The sequence below is a fragment of the Berghia stephanieae genome, unplaced genomic scaffold (assembly GCF_034508935.2).
Source record: "Berghia stephanieae isolate SIO BIC M18660-M18661 unplaced genomic scaffold, UCSD_Bste_1.3 scaffold1216, whole genome shotgun sequence".
Taxonomy (NCBI): domain Eukaryota; kingdom Metazoa; phylum Mollusca; class Gastropoda; order Nudibranchia; family Aeolidiidae; genus Berghia; species Berghia stephanieae.
In genome coordinates this window covers 2,728-13,834 of record NW_027622198.1, presented here as the reverse complement: position 1 = coordinate 13,834, position 11,107 = coordinate 2,728, and the positions used below count along the sequence as shown (strand labels likewise).

The window sequence follows — 11,107 nt, the reverse complement described above, 5'->3', positions numbered from 1 at the left end:
AATCTCTCTGATCGAAGTTACAAAGAAATAGGCATATTCCGTCACTTTAAAACTAGGATTTTGTGATGGACTGTGATATGCATACTGTATGCATAAAGCAAGATGCACAAGTAGGTTTATTTTTAAATTATTTTTATATTCTTGTCAAAAATTTCCGGGTGGGTAAAGTATTAACACCATACTAAAAAAAAAAAAAAAAAAAAGAAAACTATTTTTCCCTAAAGTTTTTCTTTCCCCAAACTTTTTACCTTTAACACAAGATCCCCAAAAGGGTTTGTCGGATTGACAGAAAGACATTTTTCGGGATTTTTAAAGTAAAATCTCTGATCGAAGTTACAAAAAAAAATGCATTTTTAAATTAAATTTGGATTTTGGATGGCTGGTAGGGCATACTGTATGCATAAAGCAAGATGCAAAGACAGGTTTAAGTTTAATTTATTTTATATTTTTTCAAAATCCTTCTGTTTCCCAAAAAAAAATAAACCGAAATTTTTGGGTTTTGGAAAAAGCAAAACAAAGTAGTAGTGGTAGTATGTAGATGTAAAAACACAGATTTACTCAAGTGTGAATTAAGTCAAAAAAATTCCCCAAATTATCGACCCATTCCAAAATATGAGCAAGTGACAATCAAAATGGGGGTGGTGTGTTGTGTGTTACCCATTAAAAATCTTAAATAAACAGTGTGAAATAAGAAGGCCATACTTACCTTTAAAAATTTTCTGGGTGTCTTTCAATGTCCTCCGCTAATTTACCCACGATGCCTAAGTCTATTTTGGAAATCACAAGTGACAAAAAATACTTGCGGCTTAGAGGCCCCGTCGGCCACCTCTCGAATAGTTGTTATCAGAAATCTTTGGGTTCTTAAAAAATATAGAAAACGGGTTCTTTAAAAAAAGATTTTTGTAGTAAGAAAAATTTTAGGTATTAACTTTAAAATCCTTCAGAAAAGAACGGGTAAACTTGAGTTAGACCAAAATCATTTCGGACGTATGGAAACACAACCCCTGGAATGGGGGTTTAAATGCGGCAGCGATTTATCTATGACAGAAGATGCTCCATTTCACGCGTCGAGGGGCTTCAACTGGTGGGGACAACGCTACTCAAAAGGGTTTGATAAGCTTTTTACAAAAAATTAAAGCTGATAACTGATAACCCCCCACACTGATTGGGAGGAGTGATGGAGTGCCTCTTTAGGGGAAAATTGACTAAACATACGTTTCAAGAAAAAAAAATTTTCAGTTTGCTTGTTTTTTCCCCAAGATAAGAATCCGGCCAAGATTCGAAATTGTTTCTAAAAAAAGTTAAATTTGTTTCTTGTTATTCCTCTTTCATAATTTACAAAATTTTTATTAGGTTTTCATTTACTATAAAAACCATAAATCTCTAAATTTTAGAGAAAATTTTGGGAAAAGAAAATTTTGCCCACTTTAAAATTATCGATGAAAACATGGTACCCCTTTTTTTACTTTTTTTAGGGGGTCACCTTATGCCCAAACGTAAAATTTTTAGGCATAATTTTCTTAGTGGTTTTAAAAAACTTCTACTATGATTTTACAAATTTATATCCCTTTACGTTGGGGTTACAAAATTTAAACAAAAAAAGAAAAGTGAATGTGCTGGGTAAACATAGGGGGACCCCGGGTTTTGGGCTCCCATTGGGAAAATACGTAAAATGAACTAATAGGGTACCAAAAAGTCTCCCCCTTTCCGGGGGTTTAATACATATTATTTTTAAAAATTTTAAAAATTTTTTTAAAAATATTATAATTTTTATTTAATATATATTTTTTTTTTAAAAAGGTAGGTTTTAGTGTCATCGCAGTTTTGGGTTTTGATAACTTTGGGGGCTTCCCCCCACCTTATATCGTTATCAAAAAACATTGTTATCGGCACATCATTCTCACGATCTTTCAATTCAAAAAAATTTTTTATCATTCACTCAGCCCCATCACATTATCTTACATACAACATTAATCTCCATCCCATCATCATTTCATCGTTTTTAAACACTTTCCCCCCCCCTTTTTTGTTTCCAAAACCTTTGCCAAGGAAAGTATTAGGATAATTGTTTAGAGAAAAAACCCCGGGAAAGATAAAAGCCTCAAAACCCAAATCACTGAAAGAAATTCATTGGGAAGCCTCCCGATTTTTTAAATTGTACAAAAGAAAACCAAACATGTTTTTTAATTGTTTTAAAAACAAAAAAAAACACCCTCATTTTAAAAAAAAACATCACCGCCATTTTAACTTTTCTTAAACAAAACCAAAAACCCCCATTTTAAAATTGTACTTTAAAAAAAAAAAAAAAACCCGTCCATTTCCTTTATTAAAGAAAAAAAAACCCCCATTTTAATTTTACTTTTACTTCAACAAAAAAAACCGTCCATTTTCCCAAATTTTAGAAAAAAAAAAACCGTCTATTTTTAATTGTTTAACAAAAAAAAACTGCCCTTTTCAATTGTACTAAAAAAAAAAAAAACCTGTCCTTTCCCCAATTGACTTAAAAAAAACAAAAAAAGAATTTAATAATAAAAATAAAAAATAAAAAATAACTTATTACTTCTTATCCAAACCGCAACCCTTCTTTTTGCCCGGGTGTAGAATGGGGAAGGCCCATAACCGAAAAGGGTTAGGTTTTGAACGTTTTGGGGGGAAAGTGTTGCGGTTTGGGGTTTTTCCCTTTTCCAATGCCCATGAAAATTGGCCTATAGCTGTAAAAAAACAACGTCCCCCCCTTTTCAAAAACAGTGACCCCAAACTTTTGGTTACCCCTTTTGACACACCCTTCCCCCCATTTTTGATTCCAATTGTTTGGAAAAATGGGTTTCAGTTTACCCCCCTTTATACTGGTTTTAGGTGGCCCGGGGGTGCACACTCATTCTGTCTTTTGTTTTTTCCCTTTTTTTTTTGGGATAATTCAACAAGGGGATGTTCCCAACCGTTTTATTTAAAAAAATTTCCAAATAAAAATTTTTTTCCCAAAAGATGAGGGTCTTTTTACCAAAAATTTGCGGGAAATTTTTTTTAGGACCAAATTAGGATTTTTGGGTTTTTGGCCATTTGGGAAAAATTTTTTTTTTTCAAATTTTAAAGGCCCCCCCCCCCCCCCCCCCCCCCCCCCCCCTTAAAAAACCGAATTTTTTTTTTTTCCAGTAACACCTTGTTGATCGTTTTAATGGGAAATTTTAAAATGTATGAAAAAGGAAAAATCAAAAATTTTCCAATTTTTTTTTTTTTTGAATAGTTTTAGTTTATCTTTGTTTTTTCCTCGTACTTAAAAAGTACTCCTTTTCCCCCAGTTTTACAAAATGGAATTACCGAATTTAAAAAGGCTTTTTAAAAAAAAAAAAACTGTGTTTTTTTGTTTTTCACAAAGAAGTTTTTAAAAACACCTGTTGAAAAGGGGTGTGGTTTGTTAAAATTTTGTAAAACGATGAAAAACCCCGGGAAAATGTACAACTCTTAGATTGACCCAAAATGGAAAAAATTTCCCCCCAAAAACAAATTTTTTTCGAAAAAAAATTTAAAACGGGGTTTAACCCAATAGAAAAAAAATTTTTAAAGGGTAAAAAATCAAAAAGGAGGGTTTATACCCGCTTTAATATTTTAGAAATTTGTCTTTTTTTTTGGGGTTTTCGCAATTGGCAACCCCTTTTTTGGGAATCCCCGTTTTCCCTTGGGAAAACCCAAAAGCATTGAATAAGAAATAAAAAAAAGTAATTATTTTGGTAGTTTAGTTGCATTTTTTAGCATAATAAAAAAGAAGGGGTGAATTTTTTTAAATATGCCGTTTATGGGGAGTTTATGTTTTAGTAGGGGGATAAAAGAAAGGTTAGTAAAAAAAAAGTGTTGAGTAGGGTTTATTTTAAGGTAATGGTATGTGAGTTTTAGTAGTCGTGAAGGGTAGTTAGTAAATTTGGTTAATAGTTTAGATAAGGGTAGTGTGGGTATTGTATAATGGTATTTAAGTGATTAAAAGGGTAGTTATAGTATATAGGTATATGTAGAAGGGATATAAAATAGTATATATTAAAATAGAGTGTGGTAGTTCGTGAAATTTTGAAAAATTAGAAATTTTTTTGTTGTAGTATCGTATCCCCTCCAACCCGTCTCAAAACCGTTATTCCCCCCTTGGGCTGGGGAAACCCCATACCTTTTTAATTTGATGAAAACCATTTCATTATTTTAAAAAATTAAAAAAAAATTAAAAAAAAAAAAAAATTTTAAAATAGAAAAAGAAAAAATTCAATCTTTTGTTTGCATTCTTTTTTTATTTTTCCCTTTAGAAATTTAAAAAGGGAAGTGGCACAAACTGCCCCAAAAGGGTTTTTTAATCGCCCTCAAAAAAACCCCCCATGAGTATCATCGGGAAAATTTTGGGGTAATAAATGATAATATGTTTTTTTTAAATCACCAATTCAGCATTACTCAAGACTTTCAAAAAATGGGTTAAAACACCCAAAAAAACCCAATATAATTTTTGTTGGGTAATTTACCAAAAAAAAGATCGTACCGGAACCCCTGCTAACAAATTAAATTAAAAAGCTATTTTTTAATTTTAAAGTTTTAAATAAAAATTTATATATATAATATTTTTAAATTATATATTATAAAAATGCTTTAATTTAGTTGTAGGCAGCAGGGTTCAGCGGTACGGCTTTTTTGTGCCCCAAATTCCGAGTTTATCACCTTCCTGGGCCCCTTACAATCCCCCCTAGCTCAATTTGGGGCACTGCCTGCAGCGGGTTTCCTTTCCCCTTGGATAACCTAAGAAAAATTCCCTGTGGGATGAATAAAAGGAAATTCAATGGAACATTATCAACTAGTAATACATGCAAATGTAATAAATGTAAAAAAATGAAAGAATAAAAAATAAATATTTTTTTAAAAAAAGGTAATGCCTTAATAATGAACATGTCGTATCTTTTACTTTGAAAAAGAAAATTGAGCTTTTTAAAACGCAATATCACTAAAAGTGCTAAAAGCTCTGTAAAAGGGGGTCCCTTTCCAACAGCACACTTAACATTTTGGGAGGGCCTAACCCTGTTTAAGCAATATTACAATTTTCCGACAGAAAACACTGTTAGGGGGGGTACTCAATTTTACGGTGAGAAATGTGAGTAAAGATCCTTTTCAATGACTCAAATATACAACACTCAGACTGGGACTCGAAACTTTGGGACCTTCCAGTCGAAAGGCGAGGTCTACCACAAGACCTTATCTCCCCATCATTTAATCTTATCAAATACTGTAAAAAATGATAAATTTATTATGATTTTTTCAGCATTTATCAAAAAAAGGGAACACTTTTTTACATCATACAGGCGAGTTACTCAGACTGGGAAAGGGTCAATTGATATTAGTGCATGATTTTTAATGAGCAGCATATCCTTCTTTGTGAGACGGCTTATTTGAGATCTTGAAAAAGGCTCTTCCTCACTTTTCCTCACTGTACTCAGGGAAATGGCACTGGCTGTTAACAGGGGTTGTTTCTGTCGAATAAATTTAATATTGTAATAGGTGTCATATCTCGTGTACAGTTAAGTGTTGTTGTTGACTAGGGACCCCTTGTAAAGCGCTTTGTGGATATTGTGCTATATAAATGCTAAGTTAAGTTATGGTATATTTTACTGATATTGAATAGTCGCCACCATTATTTACAAATGTGTTTGTTTATTGTTTGTTTGTTTGTTTCCAGCGTTTACTAGACACACTCCAAGGGATCACCCAGACTCCCCCTTGCTGCAGCAAGCGTGTCGAGTCATGCATGACTTGGCCATGAAGATTGGTACGGTCAATGACTCACAGCAAGAGGAAGACATGCAAGAAACCCTGAAAAAGTTGGAACTGCTTTTGATATCAGATGTGAGTTGTTTTAACTCTCTCGGTTCACCCTCATTGAAAATCGAAAAAATTTGTTTGATTTTCCATGCATATGAAGTTGTTTCCTTATGCTGGGAGGTAAGGACAAATTGTCAAAGATGGGATGGATGGCAGTTGCTTTCTCTCATTAATATAGTAAATGCAATTCATTCACACATTTTTTTAACCCAGAATATTTGCATAGTGGCCAACTGTCCCATTAAAATCATGAGTATGTCGATTTAGCAATCTGAAGAAAAAGGAAAAAACATTTTTTTTATAATTATTAGACTGTTGTATGGAAGACCCTGGCTTGTCCAGGATTATGACTTTTTGACTAGCAATTTAAAACAAGGAACAGGCAAATAGAGAGTATTGCTCTAAATCTAGATTATATTTTATGATAGTCCAAACATACTGCCATTTTGGGTCATGACGGTAGTGCGCTTATGGGTGTTCTGTTTTGGCTCTTTGAAACCTTGGATGCTATGTATTCGGCAATTAAAATTAAGGAATTGTCTGTTATTTTCTTTTGATCAAATCCTAGTTTAAAGGAAAACTTGAATTAGATGGCATCACCTTACTTCATACATTTTAAGAGTATACCCATGTATTCTTAGGCAATACCATATCTGTGCATTCTTAAGCAATACCATATCCTGTGCATTCTTAGGCAATACCATATCATGTGCATTCTTAGGCAATACCATATCATGTGCATTCTTAGGCAATTCCATATCCTGTGCATTCTTAAGCAATACCATATCCTGTGCATTCTTAGCAATTCCATATCATGTGCATTCTTAGGCAATACCATATCATGTGCATTCTTAGGCAATACCATATCATGTGCATTCTTAGGCAATAACATATCCTGTGCATTCTTAGGCAATACCATATCCTGTGCATTCTTAAGCAATACCATATCCTGTGCATTCTTAGGCAATACATATCATGTGCATTCTTAGGCAATACCATATCATGTGCATTCTTAGGCAATACCATATCATGTGCATTCTTAGGCAATACCATATCCTGTGCATTCTTAGGCAATACCATATCATGTGCATTCTTAGGCAATACCATATCCCGTGCATTCTTAGGCAATACCATATCCTGTGCATTCTTAGTAGACCTGTAAATTCTCAGTCAATTAACTGAAATCAGTCAATTTGTCAAATTAAAATATTTTAAAAAAGGAAAGAAAGAAAGAAGTGAAGAAAGAAAGAATTCACAAATCGTAGTCGAATGACCGTAAAGTAATTAGGAGTGTTCCATAACGCTACGCATAGCTCATGGGAGCCGTTAATATTAACGATGGATTTATTGCCAAGGTAAGCGGCGCTTTTTAGAATTGGCGTGACTGAACACATCCCAGTGTAATTTCACACAGCCTTCATTAAATTATTTTTTCACTTTCCAACCTGTCATGATCCCAACGGTAGCCAATTTTAACTGAGCCGCCGAGCGATAAATTTCACTGTTTCGTCTAAGCCAAAATTGACCACAATTACAAGCTGAGTTTTAAAAATATAAAAAAAAATAAAATGCGAATGCCGGAAGTAACATCTCTAGTAGATGATGGAGACACCTTTTAAATCGAAAGTTAGATTAGGATAGATTGCTACAAGCACATTTCGATTGCCTCACATTGTAAACAAACTGGTTGACCGTTTCTTCACTGATTGAGTACCTGATTATAAGGAACAATGGTAAGTAGCCTAATTAATTCCCGTGCAAATCAGGACGTTTTCTGCCATTGTTTTGCTCAAGCCCAAGCGAGCTTGCTGTTTTGTGGCGATTTACTTCATTTCGATTCTTTGAATTTTTCCGCTACGCCTGCCGAAGTTTCTTCTTGATAATTCACTTCTACTTAATAATTCAAATTCAGTGTATTGGCCAGAAGTCATATTTATTTAAGTTTTTTTTTCTCTGTCATTTACTGATTGAAAATCAAGTTTGCTCATTGCACATTATTCTAATGTTCTCACAATGGCTGAGCTGTTCGTGATCGCAATTCAGACTTGTCGAGCATCGATAAAGTTAAAGATGTGAGTGTGAGGAATAAATTCAATTGGTCATGGCTAGAAGTTAAAGATGATAATGGTGATTATTTTTCTGACTATGTCAAAAAAAATTCCAGAGGCAGGAATATGACTTTGATGAAGTCATCTTTACCTATATGAATGACATGCTTATTTAGCATTCCCTCTACATCAAATTATGGCAGTCATACTTCCAGTAAGAAATAACACCCACTATTTTAATGTATTGTATTTATCACTCTCCTCTCCATTGATGCCCTTATTTTTTAAAAAATAATTGAATCTTCAGTTTGTCGAAGAGTTTCAGTCAATTTTTATAGAGCTCATTTACAGGTCTATCTTAGGCAATACCATATCCCAATAGGTATTTGTCATATTGTTGGCCTCTAACCATGCAGGCGACAGTCTCAATGTTATAGTTATTTTTAGTTTAAAACTCGAGCATAACTTTAAATATGGCATAACCATGTTTGGCTGTGGATGCTGACAATCTCCTATATCAATGCAATGGAAATTTATGATATTTTATTCCTTCAGACATTAATGTCTAATCTATAATGAATAATTTTCACATAGATTGATGTTATTCAATATGTTTGCTATCTCAATGGGAAACTTTTATACAGGCAGACATGTCTCATTACATCTTTTGTTCAAATCAGTCGCAAAAGTAACAAATTTACAGCCAAATTGAAAACGCTTTGTAATATTCTCACCCTCCAACCCTCCCATGTTCATATAAATGACAAGTCTTGCAGTTTTATTCCTCGTGGTCTGTATTCAGTTGAAACGCATAAGAACATCTGAAGACTGGGAGTGGTCTCTACAAAATTTTGAATTTTATGGAACTAACCTGAAAGTTGAAAGTTCTTTTTAATTTATCTTGCAATTTCAATTCGTTGATAAAAACAAAAGTCAAGAAAAGTGCATAAAATCATTATTGCGCAAAATGTCTCCAGAGGCACCATGATATCTGTACAACACCCAGATGAAACTTATAGATGATACCCTTCACCTTTCTTGTCATGCTAACATTATATGTCAATTAATTTTATCCAAATGTTCTTTTTTTTCTTCTCTTTCTTCAAAATCCAGCTGGCTGTTCCAGACAGAGCTTACATTCGACATGACATGGTCCAGTTATTTGTAAGTACTCATTGCTTCCTTAGTTATTAATATACCCGTCTCAGCCATATGTGACCCTTCTCCTCAAAACGGTATTAAGTCGGGTTGGTTAAGATGTTGAAAATTGAATTTATAGCCAGAAATATCAGACTTGTGTTGAGTTTGTATGTTTTATTGAGGAGAATGGATACCATATTTTAGGGTGCTAATGTCAACAATTTATATTTTTTACCAGTTTTAACATTTAATTCGGCTTTTAAGCATCTGGTTCGTTCCGACATAATACCGTTTTGAGACGATAGGTCACATATGTCAATATGGATTTGAAGACTGGGTTCAAAGCCCAGCTGAGAGGAACACCCCGACTTGTCAAATCCTGCAAACTCTAAAAATGACAAAGATTCTCAGATTTGATTTTCAGCATTTTTAGTGTTATATGACAATGTGTCTTTTAGAAGTCTACAACTACCGGATCCTGATGTGTCCAATTTGTGATTAGTCTCAAAACCATTGATGTGTCTGTCAATGTGTGTTGTAGAAGTCTACAACTACTGACTCTTGATGGGAATATTGTTTTAATTGGGCTTATTTACTTAATTATTTTTTCTGAACTCTTACTGATGGCCATTTACCCTTATTCGACTACCAATAATTTGGATATATGTACAGTGTTTACTATGGAATTGAAAATAGTTATTTATTTGTTTTAATATGTAAATTTTGATCACCCGTGACACTGATTAGACTCCCATAGTGGGCAGGGAGGTACATACTGTGTCTTCTATCCCCGTATATCTATTTTCCAACATGCTTTCTGTCTTTGTCTTGGAATGAGATTACTTGGCCCTGTTCGGAGTCCTGGCTGCGAGGGAAACAGTCGAATGCATAGTTATTGTTTTGGGAGATGATATTTTTTTCCTTGTAAATCACCTCTCTGTTATGTATCATTATATTAATTTTTAATGTATAATGTAAGCATTTGAGTGTATTCCTCTTTGTTGGATTTTGTGCTTGCGGATGAGACTTATAGGTGATCTCAAACTAAGTACATTGGTGGTATGCTCTTGGAATCTACATCTGATCCCTATTTGTTCCCAGTTCCCCTATGTCTTACTTTTTCTTGTGTGCTTTATTTGTAATTCTAGAACTTTTTACTATCCCATTTCTTCCTTTTTACTGGCGCTGATATAACCTGAATGTGTTGCAAGCGCCGTAAAACCCTTAAAACATAAACACACACGCAAACACTGATTAGATACTGAGAGGTTTTCCTCAAATGATTTAAGGAGCAAAATTACTGGATATATATATATATATATATTATATATAATATATATATATATATATAATATATATATAATATATATATATATATATATATATATATATATATATATATATATATATATATATATATATATATATATATATATATATATATATATATATATATATATATAAAATCAGGAAATATTCTTCCAGTCGAACTCATTTTGATTTTTTGCACCTGAACTTATCAGATTTATAAACGATACATGTGACGTCGATTCTCCCTGATCTCATTTCAGAACAAGAAAGACCAATGCTGTATCTGGCTGTTCTCTGATGTCATCATTGTCAGCAGCATCAAGCGGAAAAGTGGACCCGTCACACGAAAAGTTTCCATCATTTTGTAAGTCGTTCTTCACCATGATGTAGTTTGTTGGTGGCGGTTATAAGTTTGTTCTTTTTCTTTATCTCTGGAAATTGTATTGCGGGGTTAAGTTTTGTTTTTTTTTTCATTTATTTTTTAAAAATCTTCTCTACTCTCTTTTCCTTTTTTTTTTTTTTTTTTTTCTATTTTGTAAGTACACAATGAGCAACATGATTTGTTCAATAAAAATAGTAACAGCAGTTGTATCAAATATATAATATATATAATAATATTATATATATATATATATATAATATATATATATAATATATATATAAGTATCAATCCACTATTAAGGTGACCACTGTGAAATGCACCAATTGGAGGACCAAGCATATGTCTTGTTCAAATTGATTAAACTGTTCAATCTTTGTTCAAATGA

At 33.0% G+C, this 11,107-nt stretch overlaps 1 protein-coding gene across 1 annotated transcript; it reads left to right on the top strand.

Annotated features, from left to right (window-relative positions):
• The first annotated feature begins 5,732 nt into the window (after positions 1-5,732).
• LOC144961003 (rho guanine nucleotide exchange factor osg-1-like) lies at positions 5,733-10,769 on the top strand. Its single transcript, XM_078894355.1, has 3 exons — positions 5,733-5,865; positions 9,003-9,053; positions 10,601-10,769. Exons 1-3 carry the CDS (start codon positions 5,764-5,766, stop codon positions 10,706-10,708), a joined length of 261 nt encoding a protein of 86 aa, XP_078750481.1. The 5' UTR covers positions 5,733-5,763; the 3' UTR covers positions 10,709-10,769.
• The last annotated feature ends 338 nt before the right edge of the window (positions 10,770-11,107 follow it).